At 42.4% G+C, this 13,749-nt stretch overlaps 2 protein-coding genes across 2 annotated transcripts; one reads left to right on the top strand and one right to left on the bottom strand.

Moving 5' to 3' along the window:
• Positions 1-1,056: 1,056 nt before the first annotated feature.
• Positions 1,057-3,239, bottom strand: CIAO2B (cytosolic iron-sulfur assembly component 2B). The gene is made up of 4 exons (XM_039698197.1): positions 3,107-3,239; positions 2,311-2,453; positions 1,805-1,850; positions 1,057-1,272 (listed from the first exon to the last, which is right to left on the bottom strand). The coding sequence occupies exons 1-4, from the start codon at positions 3,237-3,239 to the stop codon at positions 1,175-1,177; spliced, it is 420 nt and encodes a 139-aa protein (XP_039554131.1). The 3' UTR covers positions 1,057-1,174.
• Positions 3,240-3,608: 369 nt separating this feature from the next.
• LOC120497109 (fatty acyl-CoA hydrolase precursor, medium chain-like) lies at positions 3,609-13,257 on the top strand. Its single transcript, XM_039698187.1, has 13 exons — positions 3,609-3,761; positions 4,340-4,544; positions 4,848-4,986; positions 5,246-5,379; positions 5,841-5,994; positions 6,242-6,343; positions 7,170-7,268; positions 7,741-7,881; positions 9,063-9,143; positions 9,951-10,098; positions 10,708-10,857; positions 12,572-12,644; positions 12,794-13,257. The coding sequence occupies exons 1-13, from the start codon at positions 3,686-3,688 to the stop codon at positions 12,981-12,983; spliced, it is 1,692 nt and encodes a 563-aa protein (XP_039554121.1). The 5' UTR covers positions 3,609-3,685; the 3' UTR covers positions 12,984-13,257.
• The last annotated feature ends 492 nt before the right edge of the window (positions 13,258-13,749 follow it).

Raw genomic sequence — 13,749 nt, 5'->3', positions numbered from 1 at the left:
GGAGCACTGGACTGGACTGCCAGGCTGAGCTTTGCACAATGTCCATAAGCTTCACCCTTTTCACACAGCATCTGAGACCCGCCCAGGGAAAATGCTGCTGGAGCACAAAGCACTGCCATCAAACTGGTGAGCACAGCCTACATTTCTAGAAGGAGTATTTCTTATTTGCCAGATGACTGATGGCAAAGAAGGCAACACTGTAATGGGTACAGTACCAACATACCTAGCAGGAGTTCTCAGCAGGTTGTTATTTTTCCATGTGGTCCAGGACTAGAAACATCCTTCACAAAAATTCAAATTAATTCTTAATGAGTTCTTCTATTGCCAAAGTCTCCCAAAGACAACAGTTTAGTGAATGCCTGTTCCCAAACCAGAAGCATAGGCTGGGTTTTAGCATTAAATCTCAAGGCATTTAGAGCAAAACCTGTCCTTTAGCTGTCAAACACTGCCAGGACAGTCCTTCAGCAGAGCCCGCTGGGCTGTGCATATTGAGAACTGGTATATGCAATATAACTGGTATACATGCAATACTCCTGTATTGCAGGTGAACAAATAAAACCTCCTTCAAAGATACTGTATTTCCTACCACAATTAAGTAGTAATTAAAAATAAATCATGCTTTACACAGGTTTAAAGAGACCTCCATATTTGGCTTTAAGCTAAGATAATTAAAACCAGACGTGATTTGGAAGTGTGGACACTTACTGCTAAATGTCCTCCAGCTCTGCACACACCAGCTTGTACAACTTGTGATGTCTGAAAGCAAAACTGTATTAACAGTCTGAAACTGTCACAGGAATGTAAAGATTTTAACTAAAAGTTACGCTGGTGTACTTGTGAAGTCCAGTGTGCAAAAGGCACTTCTAAAATGAAGCTTACAGCTTATTTTTAGAAGTGAGAAACCAGTTAAAAACAGGTTGAAAAAATATTTTTAATGGAAAATTGTACCTATGCAATGACTCATATAATCAAAAAGCCAATTTTTATTATGTTTTTGTATCTGTCTGTAAGCTGACTCCCCACACAGTATTTTTTTAAAAAGCAAAGAAACATTTCCTCAAGAGAATTTAAGTGATTTTATTTTGCTCACAGTTTTATGCAAGTTGTAACACCACCACTTATATACAAAATTAGTTCAGTAGATCAGAACACCAATGATTTCCTCACCAGGCAATCACGACCGAGCAGACAAACACTGATTCACCACTTCCAGCAGGTGAGAGTTTTCCAAAGCAGCTGCCACACGTTCCTTATCAGCGAGCTGTTTGTTGACTGCAGCACAAACCCACAGGAAGCCATCAGGGCAGCAGCACTGTGCTCAGGCTGAGCTCACCAGCCCCGCTGCAGGGTGGGGTGCCCAGGGCACCGGGGCTGCTGTCCCTGCGCAGAGCCCGGCACAGCAGCCCTGCAGCAGCTGCTGCACAGGGCTGACACGAGAAATCCCCGGCTCCTCCCTCTGCCCAGTGCTCGGGGAAATCACCAGTGACTGCCGAGAGCACAGGCTGCCCGAGATGCCTGAAGAGTTATTACTCTGTTATATACACTGCCCCTTGCCGAGAGCACAGGCTGCCCGAGATGCCTGAAGAGTTATTACTCTGTTATATACATATATATAGATATATATATATAGATATATCTAAGTGCAATCTAAGTGACACTGCGTGCTCCTGCTGTGGAACTCCCCCCACAGTCTGACACACACAAAGTCCCAGCTGCTCTGCAGCTGTGGGAATCTCCCTCCTCGCTAATTTTCCAAGATCAAAACAAATATGAAGACCACACAAGAGAGGACTAAAGGCCTTACCTGCGTGCTCAGAGGCATGTGTTCCTGGCGTTATATGAACATCCAGCTGAAACAAAAGAAACAGGGGATGAGTTCAACAAACACTGGCAGATTAAGTTCAAACTAACAAAAATAAGGTAGTAACAAAGAGAAGGGAGAAAGGACATTCTTGCCACTGTCAGTTACTCCATATAACAGAATAAAACAGAAGTCTAAAATTGCAGAGTGTTCTGCGTTTGCAGGTGCTTAAGCCTGCTCCAGACAAGGGTGAGAGCTGCTCTCCTGCCGTGCCACAGAGCAGTGCAGGGACTCCCCTCAGAACCCCCTGGCCCATGACAACAGCCCCAGAACCACAACCACCCCCAGAACCGTGCGCTGGTATTTCACCCACCGCCCTCTGCCTCCTGCACTGTCCCTCACACCAAAAAAATGAAAAAAGCTCTAGGTATTTTCCACTGCAAGCTCATTAGCTCTTTTTTTTTTTAATTTTTCCAAACACAACCCCCCACTTTTGCTCTGATCCCCACCTTGAACCTCTCGGGCAGAGAGCGGAGCAGCTTGACCTTGATGGAGAGGCCGATGAGGGTGGCCATGCTGCAGTGCGGGATGGTGGGGGTGAACTCCACCGACACCGTGCTCTCGGCATCGTTCACCTGCGGGGACACAGCCGCTCACACCCGAACCCCCGAGCCGGGCAGGGCGCGCTCACCGACACCCGGCAGTGCTGCGCTTAAACATACACTGAATGCGGTTAAACACCATTAACTATTAGTATATAAACCTCATATTAAATATACATACTAGAGTATAAACTATATTGTTTAGATCGTTATTGAAATGGTAACTATTCTAAAGGCCCGGGGCGGGCCCGGCTCCTCGTTTGCAGCCCGGGCCCTGTCGGGCTTCCCCGGCTTGCCCGCATCGGCCGCAGCGCCCGGCTGGCAGCGAGTGGAGTCGGCGGCGCAGTGTCCGCCCGCGCTGGGCCCGGCGCTGCCAGGGATGCTCCGATGCAATTGTTTACCTCGCCTCTTCCCTGCTTTGAAAAGTCAAACAAAAGAACCCCAGACAAATTTAAACCGGAGTGGTAGAGTGTAGCGATGACGTGCTTTGGCTTCATACATCCCTCTAAAAGAGGATTAAGGCAAGAATTAAGTATTTTGATTTGGTTTTCTTCTTTGCTTATTGTTACTTTCTAGTTATTTGTAATCTAGTCCCCGTTGTTGGCGGGGGGAGGCGGGTTAGGGGTTTTTGTTGCTTTGTTTTGCTTGTCGTGGTGTTTTGCTGATATTTTTGTTGTTTTAAGCGGGTGTTAAAGAACTTTACGGTATTTAAGCGCTGCAGTCTGTTCAGACTTGCCGTGTTTTCTCTGCCGGTGGCGCTGGGCACTGCCGGCCCGGGCCAGGCACTCACTCCTTGCCGGGGCCGTGTCGGTGATCGGGGCTGTATCGGTAATCATGGGCTGTATCGATGATCAGGGGCTGTATCAGTGATCGGGGCCGTATCAATAATCAGGGGCAGTTTCGGCTCTCGGGGCTGTATCGATAACCAGGGGCTGTATCGATAACCAGGGGCTATATCGATAACCAGGGGCTGTATCGATAATCAGGGGCTGTGTCGGCTCTCGGGGCTGTATCGATAATCAGGAGCTGTATCGATAACCAGGGGCTATATCGATAACCAGGGGCTGTATCGATAACCAGGGGCTATATCGATAACCAGGGGCTGTGTCGATAACCAGGGGCTGTGTCAGGCTCCCGTCTGCCCCTGGCGCTCCGCAGCGCTGGCTGCAGCTCGCGCTCCCTGTCCCGCGCTCCGTGTCCCGGCTGCCCTCGCCGGGACCTTTGTCCTCTTCTGTTCCGCATAAAAGCGGAGAGAGTCCCGGGAGCCCGACCGGGGCTGAAAATGTCTCCTGCGAGCCCCATCGCGTCGCTTTGCGCCGTGTTTTGTCTGGTGGCGTTCCTCGTGTGCGGGGCAGAAGGTGAGCCCCGCGAGCTGCTGCTGTTCTTGCTGCTGGGGAAGCCACTGCACCAAGTTCCAGTGACTTTTACAAGGGCAGTAAATCTCTTCTGCTGTGATTACCAATCTGCAAAAATGCCTTCAGGATGCAAAAATTACTGGTTTTGTGAGATGAAACTGGTTTTGAGATGATTGAATGAATGTAAAGCTTTCTGTCTTTTTTAAAACAAAGGTAGAAAGCAGCAACATTTCTGAATTCTCTAAACAAAATATTTTTAGGATCTTGTTGAATGATAAATTTAAAAATGTTAATGGTTTTGCTGTTTGCTCTGAAATTTGCTCTTGCACGGTGACAAAATCCTGCCCTACCTGGCTCCAGGTGACACTGGCAGGAGGGTGTGTCACCCCACCAAAGCAAAATGAAGACTGAACAAAATTGAAAGGAATAATCTGAAATGTTCTAAATTAAACAGTCAGTTAAAAGTACTTAACGGAAAAGTCTGTGTGATAATTATGAATTATAATGCATATATGCAATTTAAATTAATTTCATTTAATTGCAATTCAATTTAATTTTTTTTTATCTTTTGTGTTATTTAGGACAGAGCAGTGCTCAGCCAGAAGTGACTATTGCACTCGGACGGCTCAAAGGAACACAGACAAATGTGAAGGGGACAGACAAGCTTGTAAATGTTTTCCTTGGAATTCCTTTTGCAAAAGCCCCTCTTGGATCCTTGAGGTTTTCTCCACCTGAACCACCTGAACCCTGGACTGGAGTGAGAGATGCAACCTCTTACCCACCACTGTGAGAGCTGTTCATTTGTGGTCAGAACCTGCCCGTGCTGGGCAGAGTTGTGTTTGTTGGGGTGCACAGGCCTGCTTCTGCTAGGAGCTGATAGTTGGTGGTGGATACACTGCCAGTGTTTCTAGCACAGGTGCTTTTACAGGCTGCACCTCTCGCTGATTATAGATAAGATAAAAGTCAAGCACCCTGTGGGGATTCAGCTGGGGTAAAAGAAGTCTTCTCTACCATTGTTAACTTGATGCTGTTACAGGTTTAGTACTAATAATTGTGCTTTATTGTTTGTTTTTGTTTGTTTTTGTGAAGCTGTCCTCAAGATTTGTCCCTGTTGAAAACAGCTGAAAAAAACTTTAAAGAAAAGCACATTGCATTCCAAACTTCTGAGGACTGTTTGTATCTCAGTGTTTACAGCCCTGCTGGCTCAAGCAAGAAGGACAAGTTACCTGTATGTAAACCACTGAACAAGTATTTTATAAAGCTTGCAAGTAATGATTTCTCCTAAGAGACTTAACTGCTTTTGAAAATGTGATGCTGCACAAGCAGAAATAATACTAGCATGTAAATTCCAAGACCACCAATCTGAAATTCAGCAGCCATCATGCTTCGGTGATTTGGTATTCCTAATTCTCTGATGTTGTTTTCTTTTTTCAAGTGAAATCTGCAAACCAGTGCATAAAGGTGTGTCTCACCCTTTTGTTTCCAAGGTAATGGTGTGGATCCATGGAGGCAATTTTATATTTGGTGGTGCTGCTCGGTATGATGGCTCTGCACTGTCAGCCTACGAGAATGTTGTGGTGGTATTAATTCAGTACAGACTGGGACTCCTTGGATACTTCAAGTAAGAACACCTATTTCACTTGATAAAAAGTACTTGCTGTCATGTTTAAAGCATGGGTAGTTCTGTTTGCCAAATGTGCTGAACTTCTATATCAGCTTCCCACTGTTAGAGTGGTTTAAATGTACGTAATTCACTGACCTCAGGACTTCAGAACACCCAGAAATGTCTGTACATTCCATCTGCATGGTGATTGCAGCCTGCTATCAGATCATAGCTGGGCTTGTTTGGTGCTGGAGAGGATGTTTGTTCTGGCCTTTGCTTCCATCCTCTGCTGTGTAAAGCAAAAACTCAGGCAGAGTAAAGGCCAGGGATCTACCTGAGCAGGGAACGGAGGGAGTCAGGGGCTGAGGTGTGCCCTGAGGGGCTGTGGGTCACTTTGCAGCAAGCACAGAGAGCTGGGATGGCCTCTGCTGTGCTGCTGTCGCTGTCACTGAGGAGTGGCTCTGCTGCTTTCCTTCCAGCACCGGTGACGAGCACGCCCGTGGGAACTGGGCGTACCTGGACCAAGTCGCTGCCCTTCGGTGGGTGCAAGGAAATATTGAGCACTTTGGTGGAGACCCGGCTTCTGTCACCCTCTTTGGGATATCTGCGGGATCTTGCTCTGTTTTTGCACATGTAGGTATATAGTACTTAAAAATAAAAATCTTCAAAAGCTCAATTAATGTTACAAATCACGCTTAATCTGGTTTTTGACAGTAAGTTTAACAGCACATTGGGAGATTCACTAAATCTGGAGATTTAGCAAATAAAGATGTATAACTACCAACTGAATCCAGGACTTAATAGACTATAACTAGCATAAAGTTGTAAGGTAAGGATGTTAATGTAGAATAAATACTTTTTGTTCTTCCCTTCTTGGCAGGTGTTATCTCCTTTATCTAAGGGTCTCTTTCATAAAGCAATATCAGAGAGTGGAATTATAATTCCCCCCAGTAAAGGCTTACATCTTTCCACAGATCTTGAGGTAAGCTCATTTTTTTGCAAAGTCTTTGTAGCCTAAAATAAGCTTTTTTCTATGGATAGAAAGATACTAAATATCTATATAGGCTATATAAAGGATATATATGGATATCTAAAGGACACTTCTATGTGATAATTTGTTTAAAAGAGAAAAGGGGGAAATGTCGTTGTATACTGTGTAACAAAATTGATCCAGTTTATTGTTGCAGCACGCCTGTTGAATTTCGGTCTGTTTGGTGTTAGAAATAGATTGGACAGCTGTATGATTGTAACAGCTGTGGGCTGACAAAGGCATTTCAGTCACACACATGCCAAGCTAGGCAAATGTCCATTTCTATACCCACTGTACTTGATACAGTAACTGTGGCATTTATTATGGAAAGTTTGACAAGAATCCAGAAGAAGTCAGTTTTTTATTGACCTACAGTCTTTTAGGGAGGGCCTTTATCAGAAGTAAATTAATTACATATAAAACAACAAAAAACCCCCGAACTTAAAATAAAATCACTTTCTATAAGTGCCTTTTAATATCTTTTCCTGTAATGGCAGACAACAATAATGTAAATGTTTCTGAATTTTCTTTCCTTATTTGGTCTATGCTACAAGCTTGTATTATCTCTACAGCAAAGTCTGAAAAAACAGTGAATGGAAATACAGCAAGAAAGAAGTACACCAGAATGATTTCACTTTATTATCAAACTGTAGCATTTCTAGTAAAATAAAATACTCAAAGATCTATCAAGCACACTTAAATCTTCCACTAACAAGCTCTTAACAGCAGCATGTATAATGATTTTATAACAGTGCTTATCTTTGTTGATAATTTTCAGAAAATTGCCAGCATTTTCAAGTGTGAGACAAGCAGCTCCCTCTCTCTGCTGAACTGCTTGAGGAAGCAGGAAGCAGAGCACATAGTCCTTAACAGCAAGGTAGGTGAGACTTCATGGCAACAGAGCTTTTTAATGGCTCACGTGCAAAGCTTTAGCTCAGCCTCTGATCAGAGTTCATTGATGGTCTGTTCCAAAGCTGATTTTGCTTATCTTTTGTCAAAATACTTCCTAAATGTTGAAGTAATTTCACACGTCAGTTCTTTCTGGAAGTTTGGCAGTGTCACAGCACCTGTGAAGTGGTGAGCAAGGTCTGAGCATCCCTGTCCTTTAATGTCAGAACAGCACAGAGTCAGGAACCCACTACATTCCTCTATGCCTTGACCAGCCAGGCCTGCATTTTATACTCCTGTGCCAAACTAAATTTATGTTACAGTGGCTGTAGACACTTGAATTTCTTAAAGCCCTTTTTTGCACTTAGCACATTTAATGAGGACATTTACATGATTTGAAGGAAAAAATTGGAAATACTATTAACAACTAATTTGATCTTTTTTTTTTCCTCTTCCTTCAGGAAATCTCATTTCTACCCTTAGTTTTGGATGGAGTGTTTCTTCATAAGCCACCTGAGGAGATATTGGCTGCAAAAGAATTCAATGCAGTCCCGTTCATGATAGGAGTCACCAACCATGAATTTGGCTGGAATATTAGATCGGTGATTTCATGTCTATTCTTTATTTTTAATGTGTTTTTAATGTTTGTGTTAAGTGATAGGACAAGTCTTTGTAGTGATGGAAATACATACAAGGTAAACATTACTTGCATCATGGCTCTGCAGTGACCCAGAACCACTGGATCACAAGGATAAGAGAGGCTTCATCCCGCAAGTTAAACTGCATGGACACGTCAGCTGGAGCATCAGTTTTGTACAGTTTTCTTATGCTACAATTTTAATCCCTCATCCAAGCAGAGAGAGGAAGAAGAATGTAACAATCAAGGTCTTATTCCTGAAAGACAAGTAAAGCCAATCCTTTCCCCACAAGGCTCAGTAGTCAGGGTTGGTACCTCTTGTGGTTACAAATGTGCCACTGATCACCTCGACCAGCTTCCCCTCAGTGTCATTATCACCCTGCAGAAAGAGCTTTCACCTGAAAATCTCATCTGGGGCAGAGTGAGGGGACAGTGCAGGTGTCCAGCCCATTCTCCTTTCTCATGGTTACTCAATGGGTGACTCCAAAACATGAGCAAATGCTCTCAGTGCACAAAAGCTGCAGGAGATGGATTTGTGTCCTCTCCTTTCTTGCTCCTTTCTTTTATTTCCTAAATATTAGGTTCTTTGGTGTACTACCAAGCATTTGTTCTGAATCTATGAAGCAACTGTCACTGGTTGTAAGTCCCACAAGAACAATGCAAAGTGAAATCTGTTTGTATTTATTTTGCAGACAATATAATTGTTTTATGTAATGCTGTAAAAGAGGAAGAACACTGCATTATCCGTATTTCAAAGGGCTCAAACAATTGGACTAGAGACAGACTGCCAGTGACTTTTAAGATCTCCCCCAAGAGAATGAAAATAAGCCTGTGAGACAGAAGCAGCTTTTTGCTTCAACTCTGCCCTCATATTTTCTAGTCTTACAAGTTGCTTAATGTTGATTTAAGGATAAACTCTGTATTAGGAGTAGTTTATGTAGAAACCTTCACCAAGACAACATTGACTGCAGTAAATACAAGCTTTTCAAGACAGCTGCTGCATTGTGCTGCACTTTTGCATATGATATGATGCTTTAAAAATAAACACCAGTAATAAGAATTAATGGAATAATGTAGTTTCAATGTTTAAAATAATTGAGACATTATTTTAATAATATTGGTTTGTTGTTTTTTTTCTATGTACAGACATCAAAAATGACAAGTTTGAGGGAAATAGGAGATAGGAAATCAATTGCCTCAACTGTAGAGGTTTTTCTACCAATGATTGTAAGTACTGCTGCTCTAATCTAATGTGAGAAGTGAATTTTCTTTTTCATCAGTGTAACAGATCTGTGTCTCACCGCTTGAGTCATGGTGTTATTGAGGGCTGAGGTCATGGTAGGCTTTGGGGAGAATCCCAGCAAAGTTGACAGGACCAGGGTGTATGGAGTTACACAGAAATAGGATTGAGCCAGGCCTGGGATTTGGGAAAATGCCTTTTTCATTCTAGACCTCAAACAATACTTTTATCTTACATATTTTTGGGATTACTGTACTAGCTTCCCTAATGTTAAGGTATCTCATGGCTAATCTCCTGTTTAGGAAGTTTCATGGTGTATTTTTTAGTGTGTTTACATTAAATGTAGCTTTTAAAGTAGTTACTTTGCACTCCTAGTTTTGAGGTGTATCTTTCAAGCAGCAAATTCTAACCCTGAAAATTTACACTGTGTTTGGAGATCCCATTGGCCTTGTCCTCTTGTCTAATGGTCCATAGATCTTTCAAGGACTGAGAATTTACTTCTGTGATTCCCATCTCTCTTCTCCTGATGAAAACAGAAGCTGAAGATACTGTCAGGAGAAATTGCTGGATCTACACTTATTCCTGTAGAGTTCTAACCCATATAAATCTCAGGTGCAAATTTCACCTGAGGTGGTTGGTTTGTTTGGGTTTTTTTGCCCACAAAAAGCATGAATAGTTTTTTTTTTCTCATCAACATGGGTGCTGTCCTGGACATTTGTGCCTTTGCAGAATCTCTGAAGTTTAAAAGATGGCAAATTCAGACAGTGATTGTTTGTCTGTTTCTTGTCTTTTAGGATGTACCCTCAGATTTTCTGCCCATGATCTTAGATGAGTATCTGGGAGACACAGAGGACCCTGCAGAGCTACGGGACGGATTCCTGGACCTGCTGGGGGACATGGCAATTGTCATGCCAGCCATTAAAGCACTGAATTATCACAGGGGTAAGCTGGTCACCTGCAGTGGGACACTCAAACCTCCTGCTGCAGGCTGGATCAAATGATGCAGACACAAATCCTGTCATACATAGGCAGTCCTTCTTGACATCCCCACTGGGAACATGAGAAATGATAGAGGTCTGCAGGGTTGTGTACAGTCCCTTATCTCTGTGTGGGTGGGCTCATGATTGTAATATATTGAGTGCAGAGCATGATAACACAGGTCAATATTTGCTGACTGAAGTATACAGGCTTAAAAATTAAAACATATCAAAGCAACCTTTGTCCTTTGGCCCATGGAAGTCAGCAGCTCTGTGGTCTGTAAATTTTCTGGTGTGTAGGTGTAGACAAGCCATGCCAAGATACTCAAAAGTGGAAATAATTTGATATTTTGTTTTCTGTATGTTATCTTAGGGTGGATCTTCCTTTTTTTTTTTGTGTGTAAATGCCGAGCTCTTAATTTTGCATTGAAAGTGAAACTACACATTTGAATGTAACAATTACCCTAGAAATGTGCCCTGTATAAAGCTCTTTTTGAAGCAATATTTTGAACAGCTGGTGACAGCTGAAGTTTATGTATCTCTTCTGTAACTCCCTATATGTTTTGTCTTGCAGAGTCTGGAGCTCCTACCTACTTCTTCGAGTTCCAGCACCGGGCCAGTGCATACTGGGACAGCAAACCTGACTATGTGAAGGCTGACCACGGGGATGAAGTTGGTTTTGTCTTTGGGGGACCATTTCTGGCTGGGGACATCCAGCTCCGCAGTAAGGAACAGACACCATTCACTCACGAATGAGTCCTGTAGCCCTGGCATTTTTCTATTCAGTGTTCTATTAATTTTCACCAGATTAAGGTGCATATATTGGCAGTGAGACCAAGCCATAACCCTTTCTCCTGGCAGAATTGGTTTTATGCATTTAACCATCTTCTGCATCTTCTCTCCTTTATAGATTGCTTGGTCTGAAGCACAGTCAGTTCCACATCTTGTCAGCAATTCAGCAAATAGGATATTTGCTAGAAAATTCACTGTCATTCATGCCAGCACTGTGCATGAATATGCCAAATGGCTTTGGCTGAAAATGAAATTGAAGGGAAGGTCAATTAAACTTGCCGAGTGCTTGGGAAGCAGGAAATCCCAGATCTCTTCTTTTCCTGGGGAGTTTAGGCAGTGCCTCCTCCTTTCAGGAAATCCCATGGGCTGTCAGGCTCCAGAGAATGGGGGACTTGGTTTCTTTTGCAGGAAGTGATTCCAGCCATGTTCAGAGCAAGGCTCGGAATTCCAGTGTTTCATTTTCTGTGTGAGGAACCAATGGTTGGGTCTGTTTTGCCTCACAATTCAATTAATACCTGAGCATTTATTCAAATGGAACTGAGGGAGGATAAAGGGTGTACTCTCAAAATTTCCATGGGATTCTGGAAGTTCCTTCTGACAGAATCCCACATTGTTATATTCCCAATGAAGCTGCCAGTCACTGAACTGTTAAGAAACATGATGCCACTTCCTAAGGAATGTTATTAATTCAGCAATATGCTTTAATTACATATGCCTAAGACAGTAATGCTCAGCATGAAGTATTTTCTTTCCTGTGGAACGGATTAGGAATAGTTCTTATTTTGACAAAGACACAAAAATTCTGCTTTTTTAAAGTGAATTCACTATTTTTTCTGCTTTTATTTTTGTGATTTGCATAATAGTTCATAGTCTGGTCAAAGCCTACATAAGCGAAAGTATTTCCTTTTACTTCATTGAACTTTGGAGCAATCCAGCTATGTTGTAAAGCCCTTTGTTAATCTGTTACCAGAGCCTTCTCCTTTTATTTTTTATTTTTTATTTACGTACCTTTGGCACTAGGAAACACTGAACAGTTCTTTTCCTCTTTGCCTGAATTTATTAGGGCTTTAAGATACAAAACATTTTTCTTAGTGTATTGAGATGCATTTATAATTAAAAACACACCACATCTGAAATAATTCTCACCTAGTGATACAGTGAGCTTATGTGTAACTATATTTAAAGAAATGCTCTTGAAGTGCTGAGAAATGGAGTGCACCATCTTGTGTGAGAATGAAGAAATCTTTGCCTAGTCATGCAAATAATAATAAGGAGAATTTCAGTCCCACAAAACTAGAATGGGATCCAGGAAACACAGCCATGTGACCCATTGTAGTAGTGCTGGAATGCAGGACACACGGGGGTTTTTTGGTTCTGCTCTGATTTCCTGGAAGGTTAAGGCACATCACCTTATTTCCTTGTTCCCAAGTTCCCTGATTCCTACAGAAGGGTAATGATGCTGAAGTCATTAATGAGGAGTGCTGAGATCCCCTGATGCTTGCTGTAGCAGTAATGTTGGCCAGTGGTGGGTTTCTGTTGCCACATTGCCAATTGCCAGCATCTTCACCCAGGGAAATGCTGCTGCTGTAGGAGCAATGTCCTGATTGCTGCCACACAGAGGAACTATTCTGTATTTTGCCTTTCAGGTGAAGTTACAGAGGAAGAGAAGAACCTCAGCAGAACACTAATGAAGTACTGGGCTAACTTTGCTCGAAATGGGTAAGAATCATGAAATTCATGACAGATGTTAGTGCTTTGCACTGACTCCATGGGGAAATTGGCTGGTTTATTGATTCAGTCTTAACTCGTGTGATTGAATTCCCCTGTGACTGAAAAGGGCACTCACTCTCCTTTCCTCTTGCTTACAGAAATCCTAATGGAGAGGGTCTGGTTGAATGGCCATCTTACAATCTAAATGAAGAATACTTGCAGATAAATCTACAACAAAAGAAAGACAGAAAGTTGAAAGAAAAGAAGGTAGAATTCTGGAAAAGAGTGATCCTTGAAAAGACAAATAACAAAAGCACACAAAACAAGAAGTTTAAATTAGAGTTATAGTTTACAGTCTAAATATGCGCATAATATGCAAACTATTAGGATATTAAAAAGATTAATTGAAGTATATTTGAGGATAAAATTGTGTTTCCCTCACCTTTTCTTCACAGTTCTCATACCTGCAATTATTCACTGTAATAATTCCAGTTGATCCTCACTTGTCAAATACAGCTACCAAATTTCCCCAATGCTCATGTTTTTCTGTCACTCCCCCATGACTGAGGACAAAATGTAGCAGCAACATTGTTTTAATAAAGGGAAATCAATGAAGATCCAATTTGTGAGTAAGACTCTCTTGATGCCAAGTTTATTGGTGGTACAGAAGCTTTGGTGTGGTGTGGATACAGAAATGTCCTCTGTAGAAAGAAGATTGAAACTACAGGTGATACAGAAACTCCATCATCAGAAGGCATGAAAAGCACTTCATTATTAGAAATCCACAGTTCTTATAGAAACAATGGTGGACCTAAGGCCTGATTGGCCTTTAGGAAACTCTCCCACCTGTTGGTCAAGAAGGGATAACTCTTTCTTGTAAACATCTTTGACAAACAGAGATTGCCTGCCTGGTGCAGAGATTAAGATAATAATTGGTTTAGTTCTTTCTCTGAGCTTTCTCACAGCTTGTTGGCTACAAGCTCTTCAGGAGAGACAGGAAAGGGAGCAGAGGTGGAGGGGTGGCCCTTTATATTAGGGAGGCTTTGGACACCACAGGTATTGAAACTAATGAGGATATAAGGTTGGCAATTGCTCCATGAATTAAGATTGAATT

The sequence above is a fragment of the Passer montanus genome, unplaced genomic scaffold, assembly GCF_014805655.1.
Source record: "Passer montanus isolate IOZ18808 unplaced genomic scaffold, ASM1480565v1 scaffold121, whole genome shotgun sequence".
Taxonomy (NCBI): domain Eukaryota; kingdom Metazoa; phylum Chordata; class Aves; order Passeriformes; family Passeridae; genus Passer; species Passer montanus.
Note: the sequence above shows the minus strand (reverse complement) of the source record. Positions and strands in the feature narration are given on the sequence as shown.

Excerpts from the sequence above, each read along its gene's own strand:
- CIAO2B (XM_039698197.1), bottom strand. The coding sequence starts at position 3,239 with ATGATTACCGATACAGCCCCGATCACCGACACGGCCCCGGCAAGGAGT. Across the intron at positions 2,454-3,106 it reads GACTGCAGCGCTTAAATACC|CGGCTGTGTCCCCGCAGGTG; the intron begins GTAAAGTTCTTT and ends TTCGGGTGTGAG. Across the intron at positions 1,851-2,310 it reads CTCTGCCCGAGAGGTTCAAG|CTGGATGTTCATATAACGCC; the intron begins GTGGGGATCAGA and ends CTTTTGTTTCAG.
- LOC120497109 (XM_039698187.1), top strand. The coding sequence starts at position 3,686 with ATGTCTCCTGCGAGCCCCATCGCGTCGCTTTGCGCCGTGTTTTGTCTG. Across the intron at positions 7,269-7,740 it reads ACATAGTCCTTAACAGCAAG|GAAATCTCATTTCTACCCTT; the intron begins GTAGGTGAGACT and ends CTCTTCCTTCAG. Across the intron at positions 10,858-12,571 it reads TGGGGACATCCAGCTCCGCA|GTGAAGTTACAGAGGAAGAG; the intron begins GTAAGGAACAGA and ends TTTGCCTTTCAG.